General features: G+C 46.8%; 1 protein-coding gene across 3 annotated transcripts; it reads right to left on the reverse strand.

Moving 5' to 3' along the window:
• Nucleotides 1-8176: 8176 nt before the first annotated feature.
• On the reverse strand, nucleotides 8177-23671 carry VMA22 (vacuolar ATPase assembly factor VMA22). 3 transcript variants are annotated; one of them, XM_077484840.1, is made up of 6 exons: nucleotides 23632-23671; nucleotides 18899-19038; nucleotides 14563-14666; nucleotides 12624-12730; nucleotides 11783-11944; nucleotides 8177-9759 (listed from the first exon to the last, which is right to left on the reverse strand). In XM_077484840.1, the coding sequence occupies exons 2-6, from the start codon at nucleotides 19025-19027 to the stop codon at nucleotides 9641-9643; spliced, it is 621 nt and encodes a 206-aa protein (XP_077340966.1). In that variant the 5' UTR covers nucleotides 19028-19038; nucleotides 23632-23671; the 3' UTR covers nucleotides 8177-9640. The 3 variants fall into 3 exon arrangements, with proteins under 3 accessions (XP_077340966.1, XP_077340965.1, XP_077340967.1); XM_077484839.1 differs by having other exon boundaries at nucleotides 18899-19077; nucleotides 23632-23649; XM_077484841.1 differs by lacking the exon at nucleotides 23632-23671 and having other exon boundaries at nucleotides 8177-9502; nucleotides 9614-9759; nucleotides 18899-19398.
• Between the last annotated feature and the right edge of the window lie 5 nt (nucleotides 23672-23676).

Raw genomic sequence — 23676 nt, forward strand, 5'->3', positions numbered from 1 at the left:
GAAATTTTAATGGCATGTCGGCCATAATCCTTCAAAAAATGGCTGGTAGTGCCCGACACCCCTGGATGCCGTACTGTATATTCGGGAAACAAACAAAAAGAAAGATACATGTATGGTGCAACAATCCCTAATGTTTCATTCAAGATAAGCCAGTACCCAGATTTATTCTCCAGCCTGAATATTTTCTGTTCCATATCTATGGCTAACCTTATGCTTCAGATTTGAATACCAATCAGGGCCTGTTCACACAAGATAGGCTGCAAGCAAAAAAAAATAAAAAAATAAAAAAAGGCATCAACATGTGATATCCTATTGGTTTAAAAAGGTTGTTCACATCATTTACTAATCTGCAGCATGCTGTACTTTTGGTGCCTTTACCTGCAGTTTGCCATTCAAGGCAGTTGAAATGTAGTTTTACAAGGCACAAAGCTAAAATACGCGTCAACCTGCTTGTAATACTTTTCCTGTTATGAATGTGGAAAAACAAATGCATGTCAGCGAATCTGAGTCTAAGGCCTGATTCACACCTAGGGCATCTTTTGTGCTTTTTGCATTTTTCAGATTTGCACTACATCCATTTAACATGGTTTCCTATGGAACACGTTCTGTAGAGCAAATCTGCAAAATGCAAAAAGCACAAAAAATGCCCTAGGTGTGAATCTGAGCCTAAATCACCGCAAGGGTCTCCAAACTTTCTAAACAAAGGGCCAGTTTACTGTCCTTCAGACATTAGGGGGGGCAGGACTTTGGTCAGTGTGAGTAGAAACTTTCCTGGCGAGTCAACGGTGCATCTTTGGTATTGGGAGAAGAATAGCGCTCCGTCGGTGTCAGTACAGGGAATAGCGCCCCGTCGGTGTCAGTACAGGGAATAGTGCCCCATCCTTGGTGTCAATAGCAGTAATTCTGCTCCATTTGTTGGTGCCAGTGAGATAAAATAGATCCTGTATTAGTGGGAGGAAAAGTCCAAAGGGCTGGATAAAGGGAAGCCAAGGGCCACTTTTGGCCCCAGACCGCAGTTTAGAGACCACTGATATAGAAACCAGCAAAGAAAACAAGAAACCTTTAGGACACTGCTCTGTGTTTGGATGTTTTCTGGTTGCCTGATTCTCAGCATGCACCTGCGAAACATTTACATGCGACTCAAAAAACACACCAAAAATGAAATTGTGGTGCATTTTTGATGTATTGTTTATTCATTTCAATGGAGAGGAGCATTTTTGCTTTAAAGCGCTCATTAGAATTATGCAGGCTGAAATTTCTAACCTTTCCATTTGAAAATACTAGTTCCCTGGCTGTTCTACTGAATCTTGGCTTCAATGCTCTAACCCAGGCATGTACTGGCCATCGGGACTACCGGGAGTTTCCCGGTGGGACGATGGCTCAGTGGGCCACTCTGATGTAAGGGGGCTGGTGATGGGACACTCTGATGTAAGGGTCTGGTGATGGGACACTCTGATGTAAGGGGGCTGGTGATGGGACACTCTGATGTAAGGGGGTGCTGATGGGACACTCTGATGTAAAGGGGGTGCTGATGGGACACTCTGATGTAAGGGGGTGCTGATGGGACACTCTGATGTAAGGGGGGTGCTGATGGGACACTCTGATGTAAGGGGGGTGCTGATGGGACACTCTGATGTAAGGGGGTGCTGATGGGACACTCTGATGTAAGGGGGCTGGTGATGGGACACTCTGATGTAAGGGGGCTGGTAATAGGACACTCTGATGTAAGGGGGGTGCTGATGGGACACTCTGATGTAAGGGGGCTGGTGATGGGACACTCTGATATAAGGGGGCTGGTGATGGGACACTCTGATGTAAGGGGGTGCTGATGGGACACTCTGATGTAAGGGGGGTGCTGATGGGACACTCTGATGTAAGGGGGTGCTGATGGGACACTCTGATGTAAGGGGGTGCTGATGGGACACTCTGATGTAAGGGGGCTGGTAATGGGACACTCTGATGTTAGGAGGTGCTGATGGGACACTCTGATGTAAGGGGGGTGCTGATGGGACACTCTGATGTAAGGGGGGTGCTGATGGGACACTCTGATGTAAGGGGGTGCTGATGGGACACTCTGATGTAAGGGGGGTTCTGATGGGACACTCTGATGTAAGGGGGGTGCTGATGGGACACTCTGATGTAAGGGGGTGCTGATGGGACACTCTGATGTAAGGGGGCTGCTGATGGGACACTCTGATGTCAGGGGGTGCTGATGGGACACTCTGATGTCAGGGGGTGCTGATGGGACACTCTGATGTAAGGGGCTGGTGATGGGACACTCTGATGTAAGGGGCTGGTGATGGGACACTCTGATGTAAGGGGGCTGGTGGTGGGACACTCTGATGTAAGGGGGCTGGTGATGGGACACTCTGATGTGAGGGGGCTGGTGATGGGACACTCTGATGTAAGGGGGCTGGTGATGGGACACTCTGATGTAAGGGGGCTGGTGATGGGACACTCTGATGTAAGGGGGCTGGTGATGGGACACTCTGATGTCAGGGGGTGCTGATGGGACACTCTGATGTCAGGGGGTGCTGATGGGACACTCTGATGTAAGGGGCTGGTGATGGGACACTCTGATGTAAGGGGCTGGTGATGGGACACTCTGATGTAAGGGGGCTGGTGGTGGGACACTCTGATGTAAGGGGGCTGGTGATGGGACACTCTGATGTAAGGGGGCTGGTGATGGGACACTCTGATGTAAGGGGGCTGGTGATGGGACACTCTGATGTAAGGGGGCTGGTGATGGGACACTCTGATGTAAGGGGGCTGCTGATGGGACACTCTGATGTAAGGGGGCTGGTGATGGGACACTCTGATGTAAGGGGGCTGGTGATGGGACACTCTGATGTAAGGGGTGCTGATGGGACACTCTGATGTAAGGGGGCTGGTGATGGGACACTCTGATGTAAGGGGTGCTGATGGGACACTCTGATGTAAGGGGACTGGTGATGGGACACTCAAAATGTAAGTGGGCCGGTCTGGATGAAGTCCAGGGCCAAATTTCTGTCCCAGTCCAGCCCTGCTCTAACCCAGGCTTTCTCAACCTTTTTAACACAGAGGAACCCTTGAAATAGTTCTCCGGTCTTGGGGGAAACCCTGCTAAAAATGAGAAATCTACAACTCATGATACATTAGTGTGATGGTCAGTGGGAAGAATGGTCCTTACACTTGTGGTCATTGGGAAGAATTACCTCCTTACACATAGCTAAAAAGATCAATGGTGTCGGTGGGAACTTATCTGAGAGGTAGAAATGGCCCAATGCTGAAGGAACCCCTACAACCTCTGGAGGAACCCTGGTTGAGAATCACTGATCCAAAAGGTCAGTCCAGCCAAATATTTGTAGACGGAGTGCCCGCCACAAAATGATCAGTGTGAATGGGCCCTTCATCAAAAGCCACAATAACTAAAGGAATTGGATCTCTAGTAGGGGAAATGTTACTGCCACTATTCCAGAGAGAGGCAAGAGGCTTGTGGGTGATAAACCAACAGTATTATTTCAATATCCGTTTTGGTTTTGGGTGGATCTACCCCTTGTAAGAACAGCTCCAGGCAAATCTACAGCATAAAAACTTCAGTTCAGTAGTAAGGCAACATTTAAAGTAGCGTGGTTGCCTGACATTTGTCTATGTGCCAAGTTTCTGCACCAGCTGAAAATTTTAAAGGTTGGGGTTAAAGGGAAGGCAAGTGCTCATAGCGGCACCACTAACTAGTGCACTGAAATTACAATATGTTCAGCAGGAAAAGGGCCAATCACAGAGTCTGCAAAACCACACTGAAAGGGGAGGTCACCCTCTCTATACTAAGCAGTCATATTATACTACAGACATGAGTATGTGTATTCATTTAAAGTCCTTGAAATAAGAACTCCAGCAATAATTACCGTTTAGCAGCCTGTTAAAAAGTAAAATATCAAAACTGGCATTTTGTGCCAACCTTCAATCCAGAGATTTACTCCACAGTACTTTTTTTCTGCCACAAGATGCCCTCAGTCCAGCAACATTCTGAACCCATTTCAATATTCTGAACCCATGTCTACTGCTGTCTCAGCCTGTTGCTGGATAATGAAAAGAAAAGCAGCACAATGATGAGCTCATCTCTTCATCGCTCCTTTCTTCTCCTATTTGCATGCTTCTTAACACAAATATATTGTCTCCTTGTACTGCTTCTTCCTTGCAAGTAAAGTTGGGCAAATAGTTCTGCTGAGCAAAAGTTCGGCCCGAACATCACCTGTTCGCTGCACAGTGCATTGTAAGCCTTGATTGCGCAAAGCTTTGCCCAATCAGGGTGCAGTGAATAGCTGGTTAAAGCGTCCTTAACAACCGATAAGGCATCAGCTGCCAATGGGCTTCCCCACTGACAGCTTAATAAAAATAAAAGGGGGAAGAAGAAGGGGTGCCCCCAAAATCCACACCAGACCTTTAGCCGAGTATGCAGCCAGGCAAGGGGGGGGGGGGGCAGGCCACATGCCCTAAACATGGGGAGGTGGGTGCTTTGGGGCAGGGCTCTGATGGGTGCAAGGGCCTCATCCCTACAACCCTGGGCTGCGGTTGTGGGGTCTGCAGGCAAAAGGCTTATCGAAATCTGAAAGCCCCCCTTTAACTAGGGGGCCCCCCAGATCCCAGCCCCACCCCCCATGTGAATGAGTATGGGGTACCCCTACCCATCCACCAAAAAAGTGTCAAAAATGCTCACTGATTGGTTGCTATAGGTTACAGCACATCATCTCCTCACTGCAGGGGGCATGATATACATATGAATGCCGCCTTTATTTACATATCTATGCAGCCGGATGCAGCTATTTACATGTAAACACAGGGTCTGCAGGTGAGTCATCTGTACACAACAATAGGGCAGAGCTGGGCAGCATTAATAGCAGCACTTTACACTGAGATATCAGGACAAAGCAAGGGACTAAAACCTCAAGGGCCAAGGGAATTTAAACTGGGATAGTTGGCAAGTATGAGGAAGCTGCTTTGGGCCCCACAACAATGACAGGGCCCAGGGCAGCTGCCCCTTTTGCCCTGCCTTAAAGACGGCCCTGTATATAGGTAAGGCCGCAGAACACCTAGGTGGCATCATTTGAGGGGGGGGGGGGGGGGGGGGGCACTTTTTTTTTAAATAAAGGAAATGTAAAAACCTGCCTCCTGTGTTTGTTTATTTCTACACTTTTTTGGTGAAAAACTCATTCACATGTAGGGGGGAGGATCTGGGGGGCCCTTGTGAAGGTGAGACAACCACAGCCCAGGGTTGTGGGGATGACGCCCCCTGCCCCATAGCACCCCCCCCCCCCCCCCCGAGTTGAGAGCATGTGGCCTGGTATGGTTCAGGAGGGGAAGGGGGCTTTCTACCCCCTTTCCTGACCTGCCAGGCTGCATGCTCAGATAAGCGTCCTCCATACTTTTGAAATGAATGGACTTGCCCACATACGGAGGAAAGTCCATTCATTTTGAACGCGGCTCCAGGTAGCCGAGACTAGCGAAGGAAGTCAACTTTGGCGGCAAGATTGACACGTCGCTGGCCCCGTCGACTGGTATGGACTTAAAGGGGAAGCTCTACGCTGAAAAAACGGCGTGGGGGTCCCCCCTCCAAGGTCCATATAAGACCCTTATCTGAGCACGCAGCCCGGCTAGTCAGGAAAGGGGGTGGGGACGAGCGAGCGCCCCCCTCCTGAGCCGTGTGCCCTCAACATGGGGGGGTGCTTTGGGGAAAGGGGGGCCACACGGGCCCCCCACCCCAAAGCACCTTGTCCCCATGTTGATGAGGACAAGGGCCTCTTCCCGCCAACCCTGGCCGTTGGTTGTCAGAGTCTGCGGGCAGGGGGCTTATCGGAATCCAGGAGCCCCCTTTAATAAGGGGGCCTCAGATACCGGCCCCCCACCCTATGTGAATGAGTATGGGGTACAATGTACCCCTACCCATTCACCTGTGTGTGGAAAAAAGAAAAAAAAAAAACACAACACACAAGGGTTTAAAGCAATTTATTGCACAGCTCCGGTGGTCTTCTTCCGTCTTCTCACCGGACTCCTCCGCTATCTTCTGCTAGCTCTTTTACTAGCGGAGGAGCCCGGATTTCTTCTTCGTCGGCGCCCGGGGGTCTTCTTCTGACTTCGGGGGGTCTTGTCCCCCTCTTCGGTTCTTCTTGCCTTCTTCCAGCTCTTTTACTAGCGGTGACCCGGTCTTCTATCACCGCCGCCTTCTCTTCTTGTTCTTCCCCATACTCATTCACATAGGGTGGGGGGCCCCCTTATTAAAGGGTGCTCCCGGATTCCGATAAGCCCCCCGCCTGCAGACCCAGACAACCAACGGCCAGGGTTGTCGGGAAGAGGCCCTTGCCCTCATCAACCTCCCCAAAGCACCCCCCCCCCCCCCATGTTGAGGGCACACGGCCTGGTACGGCTCAGGAGGGGGGTGCTCGCTCATCCCCACCCCCTTTCCTGACCAGCTGGGCTGCGTGCTCGGATAAGGGTCTTATATGGACCTTGTGGGGGACCCCCACGCAGTTTTTTCGGCGTAGGTCCATACCAGGCGACGGGGCCAGCGTTGTGTCAATCTCACCGCCTTAGGCGGCGACATTGACTTCCTTCAATATTCCCGGTTACCCGGAGCCGCGTTCAAAATGAACGGACTTTCCTCCGTGTGCGGGGAAAGTCCGTTCATTTCAAAAGTACGGCGGACTAGCACACACACGGCCGGATTGCCAGTTTTTGAATCAAAACTACTAAGTCTGCCGGACTTTTGGGGGAAAAAAAAAAAAGTCAGTCAGAGCCCACACACGGGCAGACCAGAGTCAGCCGGATAGTCCGATAGTGTTTACACGGCATAAGCATCATTAAAATCACTGCTCCTGTAAAAACAACCTTTTTTTAAAAAACAAGGCAGTGCTCGGGCCCCATACCCTTTTTTATGGCAAATTACTTGCATAAGTGTGATTTTTTTCAAGTTTGGTTCCGATAGACTTTAATAGGGTTCGCTTCAGAACCTTTTCTCTGTTCGGAAGTTCTGCTGCCAACCAAACGGGAGTGTTAAGCCCATCTCTACTTGCAAGAAGTAGTACAATTTGTGTTTTTTTTTTTTTTTTTTTTTTTTTTTTTCTATCTGCCTGGAGATTAGCTTTAAATCAGGTTGACAAGGCTTGCATATATTTTAACAGCATATGGGGGTTGATTTACTAAAGGCAAATCCACTCTGCATTACAAGTGCACTTGGAAGTAGATATGAAAATCAGAGGATGTCTATCATCCAATCATGTTTTTTATTTTTTCCCTTGCATGTCCCCCTCAGATCTACAGCGAATGCACTTGTAGTGCAAAGCGGATTTGCCTTTTATTAAATAAACCCCATTGTGTGTGTTGCAACTGATCAAAGAAATGAGCAAAAAGGGGGGGGGGGCTAAACTGGGCCCAAAAAATTAACAAATAAAAGTCAGCAGCTACAAATACTGCAGCTGCTGACTTTTAATAATCAGACACTTACCTGTCCCAGGGTCCAGTGATGCGGGGGGGGGGGACAAAGCCCCGCTCATCCCCCCCCCTTCTCTTGGCGGCGCCGGCATTGCAACTGTGGGCACCCGGCTGTGGCTTCACAGCCAGGCACCCCCTGGGCATGCGCGAGCGGCACCACGCACCGCGATTGGCCGCGCAGTCTACTGGGACCTGTCATGTGTCCCAGATGACTGACAGGAGGGAGGGGGCGGAGCCGAGCCCTTCCTGCGCTGAGGGGAAGTGATGTCAGGAGTCCAGGCACTGAAGGAGGCAGACTACGAGGGACCCCCTAGCAACAGGCATTTAGGAGGGGAGTAAAAAAAAAAAAAAAAAAAAAAAAAAAAAAAAACACAACATTTCCAAAATAGTTTTTTTGTGGGTGGAACACCACTTTAAGACAACCATAGAAAATGGTGGTTCTCCCCAAAACAGCAGAGTTGTTTTGAAAGTATTTCCTCCTGTTTGTGTGTCATGAGATTGACTTACACTATATATCACTTTATCTATGCATCAGTCTAAGAAAAAAAAAAAGAAAAAAAAAAAAAAAAGTCACATGGGAGGAGCTATAGGAAGTTTGGGCATGCTTCCTGTGCTTCCTGCAGGTTCTGTCCTCAGTGTTTTGTTTGTGAATAAATGTTTCCTTACACTGGACTTGCAGGTGCTGTATAAAAATATTAACCAGGGATGGGTATTGGCATAATAATAAATTTTTAATGTGAACAAACAAGTACAGATATTACATTTACAGAAAAAAAAACATAACATAAATTATACAGCAGTAGTTTCTAGATGAGCTACACTCACACATAACATACAAGAGAGATCCAAATTGGAGCCGCCCTAAAATAACTCAAACATTTAACTAAACAATTGAATAATTGGTCTCATGAGAATTGTGTGATGAGGGATTTCAGATCCAAAGTAGGGGATCCAGTTAGGACAACATTAGAGAGCCACCAGTTGTGTGCAATTCAAAGGTTGGTGATCAAACATTTCCAGGAAAGCTGGAAATTCTGAGCCGAAGAAAAAAAAAAAAAAAAAGGGGGAAGATAAACGAATGAAAATAAAGTCTAAATTGTGTGTAAATAAAACAAAAAAGGCCCTGAGCAAATACACCGAAGTTCACCCAAATCTGATATTTCAGCTGCAAGGTCTGTACCAGTGTTTTTAGTTCCAATCATCACTGGTAGCCATTATGGCATAGACTCATCACCATGATAGACCCCCCCCCCCCACCCACCATAATGGCTTAGATGGGGACAGGCAGTGACAGAAGGTCGGATTTTACCCCTGATGCTATTGGAATGTCAGTGGTGACGTGTCCGCTGACATCCGGTCCGATCCTCTCCGTTAAAACCAGGCAGATGGGGTCCTATTTTCCTTCCATCTGGTGGATTGGTTCGAATGGGATAGGACGAAAAAAAACGACAATCGGTCAGTTTTCATCCAATCTTTCCCTAGAGGAGAGCGGGAGTCCATCCATCTCCGCTCAGTAAGCAGAGACAGACCTGTCACCCGCCCGCTCAACGGGGACCAGTGCAGCGATCCAGCAGAACGGAGACACCCCTGTGAAAGGGGGGAAAAGGGGGGGGGGTGTGGCTGGAAAAACCTCACAATATACGGCAGCTCATAACCATTATTTAAACAAAAATATTTGGCCAGTGATAGAGGGGATTATAGCCGTGCCAAACAAATAATATCTAAAAATTCTAACAATATATTTTATTGTAGATACAAAGTACAAAACCATCAAAAATTCAGCATACAATGATATAAACGGGTACATTGCACATGAATTTCAATTTGTAAACAGAGGAAAAAGCAGGGCTGGATCTTATAAAGGCCAATAGTACAAAAGGTATCAACTCCTACATGTTTTAGTTATAACCCTCTCTTAAGACTCGTACACACGATGGGATTTTCCGCAGACAAGGCATCAGACTTTTCTGTATACATTCTGTGTACAGAATATCTCCAGGTAACCAGATTTCATTGCATTTACAGAAAATTACAGCAGCTGCAGATTGAAAATGAAAGGTAATTTTTAATAACATTCAATTACAATATGATTGGAGTTGTAATTGTGTATATATATTATATTTATATTTTCTCATGAAAGTGGAGTTACCCTTTAAATCTTATTGAAGGAAAACGTTTATGCACCGATAGACTGAGATTGTAGCTGGTGTTTGTCAGTCAGTAATGCTCGGTACTGTTTGCGGGTCTCATCGATGGCGCTTTGTAGAGAGGCAACTTCAGCAGTCAAGAGGATACCTGGAGAAGAGAGCATAGGAGGAGATGAGAGCTGACTTGGCTCAAAGCCGGACCTTCATCCTCTCCACTAAATCACATAAAACCAGTTCACATGGCTGTCTGCTGCTCATTTCATTCTTGTATGAAATATAGAAGGATTGGACTAAAAAAAATACAGTAGATAAAATTGGGAGGCACAGGGAAACCTGAAAGCCATTTTCCTACACCTAGTACATGAGATTAGTGTATTGTAATCTCAACAATGGGCGTTAACATATAAAAAGCCTTTTGAGCACATAACCATGACATGTATAACCCAGAAATGTTTTGTTATTTTTGGTTAAATTGGAAATTGATTAGAAGCCCTGCTGAGTTTCCATTACTCTTTATGACTCCTTTCACACTGAAGGCTCTTTTCAGGCGTTTTAGCTCTATAAATAGTGCCTGTAAAGCACCTCTCAAGCCTCCCCGGTGTGAAAGCCCGAGTGCTCTCACTCTGGGGTGGTTCGCTTGCAGGGCCTGTGAAGGAGTGGGGCGTTTTACCGCTAACACGGCTGCGCTAGCAGTGGAAAATGGGTCTATTTCTCGCACTCTTTGTTCTCCCGACTAGTGTATATTCACAATGAGAGAAAGTGATGGGTAAACCAAAATATAAAGTTGTCACTGTCATAGGAGGTGAAGGGAGTAATTTCAATGGAGCCTGCTGATCCAGTTGACAGGTAACAGGAGATTTCCCCATCACTTTGGAGAGCGTTCCTCTCACTTCCTGTTTGTGTTTCCAGGACAGCAAGTGCAAAGAAATCTCCCCAAATAAACAGACAAGAAAAAAACAAATAAAAAACAAAACACACACACACACAAAAGGTTTAATTGCTTCTTACTGTACAAACCAGGGTTTTAAACCATTATCTACTCTATTCAAAACCCATTTTGCACTTAGATTTGGTTAAGCTGCTTACTGAACCCATTACATCAGAGGTCTCCAATTTTCTAAACAAAAGGCCAGTTAACTATCCTTCAGGCTTTGGGGGGGGGGGGGGGGGGAGCAGTGGGATTAGAAAGCTACCTGGCATCAGTGGAAGTAAACAGTGCCCCCTCATTGGTTTTAGTGGAAGGAATAGTGCCCTATTGTTGCTATCAGCGGGAGAAATGGTGCCGCATCATTGGCATCCGCGGGCGGAATGGTGCCGCATCATTGGTATCCGCGGGCGGAATGGTGCCGCATCATTGGTATCCGCGGGCGGAATGGTGCCGCATCATTGGTATCCGCGGGCGGAATGGTGCCGCATCATTGGTATCCGCGGGCGGAATGGTGCCGCATCATTGGTATCCGCGGGCGGAATGGTGCCGCATCATTGGTATCCGCGGGCGGAATGGTGCCGCATCATTGGTATCCGCGGGCGGAATGGTGCCGCATCATTGGTATCCGCGGGCAGAATGGTGCCTCAAGGGCCGGATAAAGGCAAAGGGCCACATCCAGTTCATGAGCTGCAGTTGAGACCACTGCAGAACACCAGGTGGTTGGTTTATTTTCTTGTCACTTTAGTAAAGGATACTGACTGCACAGTCTAACATAGTGACTAGTGCCACAGCATTAAAAACTCTATATGAAATGCCCTGCCAGACTTGTAAACCTTCTGAAATAGCCACTTAAGATTGTCTTTATATTATCAACAGACTAAGAAAAGGGCACCGCTTTAAGGCAGACTTTACTGCACTGTATAATACAGTCCGTCAAAAACAGAAGCTTTCAGACAGGTAGAGAGAAGATGGATAAGCTTGTCAGTGAGCTGAGGCTTCCTCAATATCCCTTCACGGGTCAGAGTGGATCCTTGACTAAGCTGCATTACGTTAATGGAGTAAGAAAAAAGTAAGAACACCACCTTGGCTGTGCTGTCTGTTAGGGGTACATAAATTACAAGATTGCCTGAAAGAAGTAAAAATTCTTTGCTGTGCAAAAACTGTTCGCAGATATGAATTTTAGCAATGTGTATTAGCAGCATGCCTGGAGTTCAGCTTGAAGTTTTGCTGCAAATATACTCACCCTGACGGAAAGTATTTTGTGCTTGGCGCAAACTCTGAGGAACGAGAACCCCAAACCAGCGCAACGGGTCATTATTAGGTAGCGGCCTCGGTTTCTCATTTCCTTCAGTCTTTAGGGGTTTAGGAGTCTCTGTGGATGACTTGTGGCCTCGGTGTCTCAGCACTGGAAAAGAAAAAAAAAAGAATTTGAATTTTTTTTCTGGTTTACAAAAAGTGCATTATATATTTTAATACCAATACTATCCAGGAAATACATCAACTCTGCTAACGTCAGTGCGTTTTCTTATAATCCATTTTACATGGTTTGTGTGTGCGATGCAGATTTCAGTCACCAAGTCCTATCCACTGCAACTCCTATGCTGCAGTACACAGGGCTTCCTTGTGTTCAGACAAGGTATTGCTGCAAATAGTACACGATGGATGCATAGTCACAGGCCCGAAGGGGGGGGGGGGGGGGGAGTTGAGTTAGAGAGCAGGCTAACCAGCTATACAAGATGAATGTCAGGGTGAAAATGATACTTGGAGGTGATTGTAGCTGTATTAGTGCAATTGTGACAGAGAAAATTGAGTACTGTCCATGATACTTTTATTTTCACTAACATACAATTTTTTCTGGACAAGCTTTTGGGGAATGTCTTCTTCCTTAAAAAGGTACAAACAGTACTGATTCACAAAAGATTTAGCAGAATACATTAAGGTGAGAAAACCTTATGGCTTTAAAACCTGACAGAGGTTCCCACTCTTCCCAACCATATCCAAAAATAAGGACAAAAATCTATAATTAATTAATTATTACACTTTACTACAGAATACACAATATATGTATACATACTTAAAATTACCTTGATCCACTGCTCCAATTGTCTCGACCTCTTGAGTTTCCTTAGGCTCCCCCTTTTCCGACTCAACATTCCCAACATGAAACATTGTCACACCCTCCTCTGAGATGCTAAATCACAAGATGTATATGAAAAAGGGATACATCATACACAGTAATAATCAAGCTAACTTGTGCTTTGCCCATGCCAATAAAAAAAAAAAAAAAAAAAATGATTAGATGGGCATCTTAGTGAGCGCAGTATACAGGGATGTGGGTAAATTGTAGTAACATTAACACATACATACTGAACTGGATGAACTGATGTCTTTATTCAACCTTACCAACTATGTTAACTATAAGCAAGTAAAGGGTCCATATTAATACATTCCTCCCCAGCAACATATTTAAAAAAAAAAAAAAATTCTTACATGTGGCAGCATTCAGTCACCAAGAGTAAAACAAAAAAAAATACTTGATGCATTCTGTACAGAGAGGCGTATGACAGTGCAGGAGCTATGCGATTTGCCCAGCACTGTCACACGGGGCCAGGAAGTGTCCTCAGCCTTTGTAAGCTCCAACAAGAGCAACTTACAAGTGTACAAAGGGTTGGTTTTCTTTATTTTTTTGATACCTGAACAGAGCATCAGGGAGTGCAGAAAAGATTTTGCTTTAATAAAAGCTAGACTCCAGTTATAACATTCTTAATGTGGAAGTCTAGGTCCATGACCGCACTAACTCCCCTAGGAGATAACTGTGCGCGTGTACGTGTGTTTTCTTTTTAGTGCTAGCTGAACACATTACACCCCAAATACAGGTGTAACATGTTCAGAAATGTGGACTTATCTTAAATCGCACTGCAAAGGCATAGTAACTTATCTCCATGCATTGCAGCACGATGCAATTTAAAACCTATTTTGTGCGAATGCTGCTGCACGTGCATGTATGATTACCAAGCAAACTTTCACTTCTTTATTTTAACCAGTGAAAATTACAACTACAATTCTGATTGGCTGCAATGAACTATGCCAATTTTCCTCTTGACTTGTGTGAAAGATCCAACAAGTTTTGGACAGAGTGGAGAGGGATTAGAAAATCTGTGTTTTTATTGCCGCCCGTTCTGTTAGGACGAATAGAGAGGACAAATCTCCCTGTTTACCATTATCATTAAAAGTGAAAGTAAAAGAAAATTGTGGTCTGTCCCCAGAAACGCAATACAGGGGACGTCTTCCAATGGGTCCCCAAGGAATTCCCTTAAAAAATTGCATGGATTTCCCCTCACGTCTTGTTTTGGTGGGTCAGGAAGTGAAGGGAAAACTCCCTAATTAGACACAGATGGCAAAAAAATAACCCGCCCTTACTCTATCCAAAATGGGGAAGAAAAAATAAAAATAAAAATCTGCTTACAGTTCTACTTTAGGCCGGGTTCACACCGCTGCGATGCGGGAACGCCGCGAATCCGCGGCGTTTTCCCGCATCGCATTACTCCCGCCGGCAGTTCACACTGCCCTATGCGGACGGCTGGGAGTGTCAATGTTATGTTAATGACACCCCCAGATCCGTCGGCATATCGCAGTGCGATCTGCACACTCGCACAGGAATCGGATCGCATGGTGTGAACCCCCATGCGATCCGATTCTGTTGCGGACCCAAAAAAGGGTCCCGTGCGAGTTTGCTGCGGGAGCGCTGCGAATTCAGCCATACTATCTGTATACTATCTGTATGGCTGAACTCGCATTGCTACGGAGATCGGATGTGATTTGCTGTGCGAATCACATCCGGATCTCCCCCCGCAGCGGTGTGAACCGGGCCTTAAGGAAGAACTGTGGACCCCGAGCCATAAGGTCATTCTATAGTGTACATCATTTTTGCAGATAGCAACGTTCAGGAGAATAAAAAGGACCTGATAAGTTTTCAGAGAGGTAGACATTGCATTTAAAAGAAGCATGTTGCTCACAACTCACCTGCCCCGGACACAGACGGAGGGAACCATGTCTTGTTTATATTGCAGAGAAGAAACAAATTTATTCCCCATTGAATATCGTGACTGAGAGAGGTAGAGCCATCCCTGGGGGGGGGGGGGGGGGGGAAGAGAAGAGAAGTGACCCATACATAAAAAGGCAAGTATTTTATTGCATAGCCCCCCCTCATTTTACACAGGAAGCAGTTCTGTGATTTTACATATATAGGCTTATTGTCTTTCATAAGGGCTTAAACCTCAAATATCCTAATCTGAAATCAACCAAAGCCCAAATGGACTGGTTGGTAAAGCACATCAAAAAGTCAAAACAGTTTTAAATTCCTTTTCTTCTTTTCTGTCTTGTCCCATTGGGGCGATTTCCCCTTATTTCCTGCCTTAACCTCCCTAGCGGTATTCCCTCGTCTGGATCGCGGTGAGATTTAATTACCATAAGCGGTATTCCGGAGCCAGACTTGGGATCGCATCGCTGGATCCATGTAGAGGTTATTTACCTTGTCCCCTGGATCCAGCGATGTTCTCCCCACTATGATCTGCGAGCCGCCGTGTCTCGCTTGATCTGTGACAGTGCAGAGCTCTGTTCCCTGCGAGCGTTGCGACACACGGGGACGGAGTTCGGCGCCAAATTCAAAAAGTAAAAAACACAGTATAGATAGATACAGTATATTGTAGAGCTGCCACGACGAGTCGACGTAATCGATTACAAAAAATACATCGACGTGCGTGCAGGGCGTCAATGCGCCAGTATCTCTCATTATCTCCCGCTCCCCTCCGTGCCGCCGTCCCCCTCTCCTCTCCCCCTCCGTGCCGCCGTCCCCCTCTCCTCTCCCCCTCCGTGCCGCCGTCCCCCTCTCCTCTCCCCCTCCGTGCCGCCGTCCCCCTCTCCTCTCCCCCTCCGTGCCGCCGTCCCCCTCTCCTCTCCCCCTCCGTGCCGCCGTCCCCCTCTCCTCTCCCCCTCCGTGCCGCCGTCCCCCTCTCCTCTCACCCGCCGTGCCGCCGTCCCCCTCTCCTCTCACCCGCCGTGCCGATGTCCCTAGGAGGTGTAACGGATCGTTACCGATCCATGATCCGAACGGGTCACCCCGCTCTGATCGGCACATGCCGCGATCCGCAGAGCGCTCCGGACTCTGCCTTAGGAAAGGCCGCGGCTTCAGCCTAGCTCCGAAGCGACGGCCATCTTTCTACACCCAGGCTGTTTACACTGTGATCGCTCCGACAGAGCGATCACTTGTAAACAAACCGGCGTCATGTCATGACGCCGGTTCCTCTCTCCCCTCTCTGTACTAATCTGTACAGTGGAAGGGAGAGATCGGATGAAAGCAGCCATCCCTCCATACCCTGAAGTACCCAGCAATACCCTGCCATGCCCATACTCTGCCGTACCCTGCCAAATCTGTCTCCAGTCCCTTTCCCTGTCTCAAATGGGAGATGTCAGAGGTCTGTTAAGACCCCTGATATCTCACCATAGCGCCCCCCACCCCCCCCACAGGGCTGATAAAAAAAAATAGCAATAAATATAATTTTTTTTTTTTTTTAATTAAAAACAAATAAATATATAAAAACACACCACACACTGACACTGTCCCCACACACCCTCCCCCTTATGTACTTATTTTTTGTAAGGTTATCCAAAGGATTAATTAGCTAATTAAAAAAAAAACAAAAAAAAACACTAGATTCATTAAAAAAAATAATCGGATAGTCGTTGACTAATCGAAAAAATAATCGATAGATTAGTCGACAGACAAATTAATCGTTAGTTGCAGCCCTAATATATTGTAATCTTACAGATTACAGTACTGCATCAAATAATTACACATCCCCTTTGTCCCTCGTGGTCTGTCCCGTGTCCTGCATGCAGTTTTATATTATAAATACTGTTCTTTATGCCAGGAAACTGCAGATTGTCCATAGCAACCAAAAAATGTCTGTTTACATCAAAAGTGGTTATAGACCAGCTAGAAAACAGCGATTATAAATTAGAATCACTCACAGAATTGAGCGATAGTGAATTGTGGTGAAATTTGTCATCAAACACTAAAAGTAATGACAGCGACAATTCTGCAACTCAGCATATTTCAGTGTTTTTGATTACATTATTGAATAATTTTTATTATTATTAGTGTGTGTATGTATATGTATATGTATATATATATATATATATGATTTCATATTTTATCATACCCGGGATGTGTATTAGACTCTTGTTTGGATGGATTTAAGTGAATTATTTCTAAGAATTACAGGCCTACAATATAAAACGCCAAATTTCCATGCAAAATAATGGTACTGCTTTCAGCACCTAAAATAATCATCCTGCCAGGGAGGTTAAGACACAAGTGGGAGAATATTCCTTGAAAATAAAATCTGATCTCAGGAATCTGACACCCATTTAAGGATTTTGCCTCAAGTCAAATATATGAGACCATTAGAACTAGACAGAATGGTGGTTAAGTAGCCCAGCTCCTAACAAGTCAATTACACTAATGATTTCAGATCAGAGCTCAGACAACATACAGCCCCCAGTCTCACTTAGTTAAAAAAAAAGTGGCAAAAAGTTCTACTCTAAGGGCCGGTTCACACAGGGGGTGACACGAGGCGACACGACTTGCCGTGCCGCGACCTGACAAGTCGCCCCCGTTCTGTACTACGGAACCGTTCTAAGAGGAGCGACTCGAGTCGCTCCGACTTAGAAAAAAGGTTCCTGTACTACTTTTGGGCGACCTCGGGCGACTTGCATTGACTTCTATACAGAAGTCATTTGCAAGTCGCCGCTGAGATCGCGGCACGGCAAGTCGTGTCGCCTCGTGTCGCCCCCTGTGTGAACCGGCCCTAAGTGGAAAAGACTTAACCACTTCCATATCCCGGCCCTATTCTGGCACTCCTCTATACATGTAAAAAAAATCATAATTTTTTTTTGTTAGAAAATGACTTAGAACACCCAAACATTATATATAGTTTATTAGCAGACACCCTAGGGAATAAAATGACGGTCATTGCAACTTTTTATGTCATGTGTTATTTGGAACAACAATTTCTCAAATGCTTTTTTTTTGGGGAAAAAAAAAAACAAAAACGGTACAGTTAGCCCAATTTGTTTGTAGAATGTGAAAGATGATGTTACGTTGAGTAAATAGATACCCAACATGTCACACTTTAAAATTGCGCACACTTATTTTTTTTTTTTACAGGTTACACGTTTAGCGTTAGGATGAGGTCTAGTGTTAGAATCTTTGCTCTCGCTGTAACACACACGGCGATACCTCACATGTGTGGTTTGAATGGCTGTTACATATGTGGGTAGGACTTCTCTTTTCTATAGTTTATTTCATTGTAATTTTTTATTTTTTTCTTGATCACTTTTATTTCTATTATAAGGAATGTAAACATCCCTTGTAATAGGAATGGTGTGTGACTGGTCCTCTTTATGGAGAGATATGGGGCCTATAAGACCCCTCATCTCTCCTCCAGGCTGGAAGCATCAGATCGCCGGCAGAAAATTATATCTGAATGATGCCTGCAGTTGCAGGCATCATTCAGATATCCCCACTGAAAGTCAAGGACATCATATGGCTGGCAGGCTGTAAGTGGTTAAAGAGGAAGTAAACCCTGATGTGGGCTAGCGTCCGATCAGTGCCGCTAAAACGTCACCGTACATATCCCGCATTGTACCAGTGCAGTCTGTAGGGTACTGCTGTATGGTACATATCTATCCCGCATTGTACCAGTGCAGTCTGTAGGGTACTGCTGTATGGTACATATCTATCCCGCATTGTACCAGTGCAGTCTGTAGGGTACTGCTGTATGGTACATATCTATCCCGCATTGTACCAGTGCAGTCTGTAGGGTACTGCTATATTGTACATATCTTTTCAATCATTTTTTATTAGGTTTATCATAAGTAAGAACAAAATACAGTGGTACCTTGGATTACGAGCATAATTCATTCCAGAAGAATGCTTGTAATCCAAAGCATTCGTATATCAAAAGTGAGTTTCCCCATAAGAAATAATGGAAACTCAGATAATCCATTGCAGGGGTACTGCTAGTGTATGCAGTACTGCATGTAAGGGGGGGGGGCACCGGAGACATTCGGAGAGCACTCGCTGAGCACCCCAGTGTGAAAGGGGCCTAAGGATAAACAGAATTTGTGTTGGGAGGGGGAGTTTGTGAGCAGAGACTTTGTGTTGGGGGGGGGAGACTTGCAAGCTCAGATGTTGTGCACAAGCCCTCAGACTGGTGTGCCCTGAGATTGTGCACATCGTTAATAAAAGCACTGGATTGGAGCCATTTCCAGACCTGAGATCACACAGGGCACATACCTGCTCTATGAGGCTGTTGAGGTTTTCTCTTTTGTCCTTCAGGGCCTCCAGGTCATCCATTAGTTGGAAAAGAAGCTGATCCAGCCTTTCGTTCACCTCAGTAAGCGTCTCTTTTGTAGCGGGTGCCATTTTGTTCTGGGCTGTGCAATGCAGATGAAACAAAGGCACTGCTTGTGTTTCTGTAACAAGCAGAGCAGAGGTCGAATATCCCGTTCCAACCAGTTTTTACTCCAAATAAGGAACCAGATAAAATAATGTGAAACATAACATTGCAATGCCTATAACTTTTACAAACCTCCAACGCTGCGTACACACGATTGGAAATTCGGCAAAAGACCGATGAGATCGTATGTACGCTCCATCGGGCTTTTGCTGGCCAAATTTCGCCCAGCAAATGTTTGCGAGCAAGTTCTCAATTTTTCGGTCAGAAAAAAGTTCCTATCCGAAAATCCGTTCGTGTGTACACAATTCCGATGCACAAAAACTCACTAGGGCTGCAACTGACGGTTATTTTCATAATCGATTAGTTGGCCGATTATTGTTTCGATTAATCAGTTAATAACCTTTAAAAAAAAAAAGTGGGTCAAATTGACGTTCATTTTCAACCACAGTGACGGGAAAATTTGGAAATAATAGAAAACTTCTAATGCCGCATACACACGAGCGAATTGTCCGGCGTACTTAGTCCGCCGAAACGCATTTCATCATTCGATCATGTGTGGGCTTCAGCGGACTTTTCCAGCATAAAGTCCGGCGGACTTAGAAAGTCGTTTTGCACTCCAATCTTTCCGCCGGACTTGGGTTTTCAGCAGACAATACGGTCGTCAGTGTGCTAGTCCGGTGAACTAAGAATGACGCATGCTCAGAAGCAGTGGCGTAACTAGAACTTTCAGGGCCCCGATGCAAGAAATCATGAAGGGCCCCCCTGAACCCCAGCCAGGGCCCTTCCCTCCGAGTCCGGCGGTGGAACTCCAGGGCGTGGTCACAGGTATGACCTTTGTGAGCCCTGTAGTTCCACCACTAGTATCATTAGTTTTTTTGAATTTTTAGGTGCCCCATTGGGGGACTGTCCCTAGGCAGGATGGGGTCCCCATCCCCAGAAGAGATGAGGTCCTTTTCTCCAGGGCAGATGAAGTTACTGCCCCCAGGTGAGAAGGGGTCCCTGTCCCCAGGGGGAGATGGAGGGGGTAAGTAATGGTGTGTGGGGGATGGGGTCCTCTCACTCACCATGACCAAGCTGCAGGCCGCACACTCATCCATGTTGGCCTGGGCTCCATCCAGTGTGCTGGACGGGCGATCAGCATATCTCCCAGAAAGACCTTTTATCATCTGTGTATGACGGGGGAGGAGGGGGGCTGGCAGACAAGCCTGCAGTGTCCTCCGGGGGGCTCTCATAGGGCTGCAGTGCATATGTGTGCTTAAAGTTTGTTTACCCGGGAGAAGTATGCAGTGCAGTGTGGTCTGGACTCGGGGGGGCGGGACTCTGGCTGGGGAGAACAGACATCGGACTGAGCGGCAATGCATGGAGCAGGAGAGGGGTACTCTGAGGAGCCAGCCGAGGACACAGGTCATGCGGGGAATGCACAACTAAAGAGCAGCCAGTGCGATAGTCGAGCATGGAGCTCTGCTAGTCACCCTCCACCTCCAGCCACCCGTGTGCATGGTGCACTGGTACCCCTAGCTGCCTATGCTGCTGCCGGCCATATGTAGAGGGGGCTGCATGGGCCCCCTGAATCACAGGGCCCGGTTGCGGTCGCGACTGCTGCACCCCCTATAGTTACGCCCCTGCTCAGAAGCAAGTACGAAAAAGGAAGCTATTGGCTACTGAACTTCCTTTTTCTAGTCCCGTTGTACGTGCTGTACATCATCGCGCTAGCAAACGCCGGACTTTCTGTGTGTCCGTGTGTGGCCAAGTCCGTTCGGTAGAAAGTCTGCCGGATTGTTTGCCGGACTAAGTACGCTGGACAATTCGATCGTGTGTACGCGGCATTAGTCAAAGGAATTTTCAGACAGTTTATGTGGTTTTTGTTCAGAAATTACATTCATTTTAAAAACAAGTGAAAATTTCAAAAAAATTCTTTCATTCAGCGAATGTACAAAGATTTTTAGTCTGAATATTCTCACCTGAAAATTGATCGGTGTGGTCAGCATAAGGCTCGGTGCACACCTATGCAGTTTGCTTTTGATCTGTTTGTGCCGTGCTTTTTGCTGTACGTTTTGATTTTTGCGCACGTGATTTTACTGCAATTTGCATTTTTGCTTTTTTTTTTGGGCAGATTAAAAAACACAAATTGCTGCAAAAACGCATTACATTCTTTTCTGCAGCTTCTCCATTGAAGTATATTGATCCAATAAAACACCATTTTGCGTGTAAAAGTCCCCGACCCTTTCAGATGTGAACGTGTCCCATAGGAAACCATGGAAATGAACTGCAGTGCATTTCTGCAAAAAGCACCAAAAAAACACACAGATGTGACCCAGATCTAAGACATTTAGTAACATAATGGGGTTAAAAAAACTAAAATTAGCCCTTTATAGTGGAAAAAAATCAGATAATCACTACTGTAAGGGGTTAATTTTTTTCCTGTAGAACAGTGAAAGTAATATTTATAGTAGCGATTTGCTCTTTTTGTACTATAAAGGGCTCATTTTAATTTTTTTTAACCCCATTATGTTGCTGGCCGATTAATCGATTATGAAAATAGTAATCGATTCATTTCATAATCGATTAGTTGTTTTAGCCCTAAAATTTGCACATGCTCAGATTTAGCTGCAAGATGGAAGCTATTGGACTTCCTTTTTATTAGCCCCGTTGAACGTCACCGCGTTCTTGGTGGTTGGAATTTGATGTGACCGTGTGTAGGCAAGACGGCTTGAGCCAAATCCCGTCAGGAAAACCATCAGAGCTTTTTCTGAGCAAAATATCGATCGTGTGAATGTGGCATCAGGCCAAACACGCACACTTTGCTCGTACAAGTGGCTTTGTACATTAAGGACATTTGTCAACAAAAACCCCCCCAGACTGCCTTCTCCGTCCCTCTTCTGAGATGGCGGTGTCCCGGGCTGGGTGTCCCGGGCTGGGTGTGCCGGGCTGGGTGTGCCGGGCTGGGTGTCCCGGGCTGGGTGTGCCGGGCTGGGTGTGCCGGGCTGGGTGTGCCGGGCTGGGTGTGCCGGGCTGGGTGTGCCGGGCTGGGTGTGCCGGGCTGGGTGTGCCGGGCGGTGTGTGCCGGGCGGTGTGCCGGGCGGTGTGCCGGGCGGCCGAGCCTCCGGGCCAACACTCCGAATAGAAAGAAAACGCGTAGAGAAGACATTCTGGGTTTTCTCAAGTGATTCGCATTCTTAAATAGGAGCGCCGGACAAACTTCTAAAAAATTAAAAATCAGCAGCTACAAAGATTGTTGTTGGTGACTTTTAATAAACACTTCCCTGTCCCAGGATCCAGGGCTGTACTCACCTGTGTCCTTCATTCTGGTCTTCAGTCCCCTGGCAGCATCTTAACTGTGGACACAGCCGACTGCCAACTGAGCATCATGAATGGGCCTGCAGTCTTCTGGGACCCAGAAAACTGCAGGGGGGGGGGGGGAGAACATCTGCCCGGATCAAGGGGGCAGAGGTGACAAAATCAGGAACCCTCCCCCTTTAAAAAAAAAAAGCGCCATTTGTTAATTGGGAAGAGGTCAGGACCTTAAAATGGAAATTCACCCGAAAGGGTCTCAGGAAGCCCGGGGTGGTCAGCACTGCGGCGAAGCAAATCGGCAATTTCAGGAAGTTATCAATGCTCAACACCAGCCAGAGCTTTAGGCATTGTATTAGGTGGAGCAGGGAAGGGTTAGAGCCCCTGCTCACGTTATATAATGTAATGTGTCCACGTTGGGGAGATTTCCCTTCCCGGGATAGGAGGGAAGTTCTCCAATGGGGGACACAGGAGGGAGGAGGGGATAAAACTTCCCTCTATTTTCATTCCTGTCCGGGTAACAGCCACACCCCCACCCCACATCACCCCACCCCACCACACAGCGACAGGAAGTGCCGAGAAATCTCTCACAAGGGAGAGAAATAAAAACCCGACTACAGAGAGGAATTCTCCGCACTTTATGTGAAAGGAAAGTCACGATTGGCTGCCGCACTAAATTAAAGAGGAAGTAAACCCTGATGGGTGTTACTTCCTCTTTCATTCCCTGCAAAGGCAAAGCATAATGGACTACTATGCATCGCATCGCATCGTAGCCCATTATGTGTCACTTACCTGACACAGGAGCCAGCGAAGTCCCCTGTAGTCCGGCGCATCCATCTTTTCGGTGGGGTCTCGCCGCTCCGCCGCTGTCATTCGGCGGGGCCGCGATGACGTCACTCCCGCGCATGCGCACGGGAGCCGACACGTGCGGCAGCTCCATCGTTGGAAATGCCGCGCTCAGTGCGCCTGCGCGCCGCTGTCTACGGCGCATGCGCCGTAGATATCGGTGCCTGTCTTCGGGAAAATATCTCCTAAACCGTATAGGTTTAGGAGATATTTCTTGGACCTACAGGTAAGCCTTAATCTAGGCCTTAATCTAGGCTTACCTGTAGGTCAAAGTGGTTTGTAAGGGTTTCCAACCACTTTAACAACAACAACTGAGGAGACAGAACTGCTGAACCCCCCCATTGTCAGGAGCCGAGAATTCCCGGGACCCCCTTCCCCCTGACAGCCCCCAGCGCCGCTCTGCCCCTCCACACACCGGCTACACATCACTCACCCTCCGCTCTATGGTATGACCCGAACTTCTCACCTGACTTTCCTG

Source organism: Lithobates pipiens, unplaced genomic scaffold, assembly GCF_037356315.1.
Source record: "Lithobates pipiens isolate NorthernLeopardFrog02 unplaced genomic scaffold, aLitPip1_a1.2 Scaffold_166, whole genome shotgun sequence".
In the NCBI taxonomy this organism is placed as follows: Eukaryota; Metazoa; Chordata; class Amphibia; order Anura; family Ranidae; genus Lithobates; species Lithobates pipiens.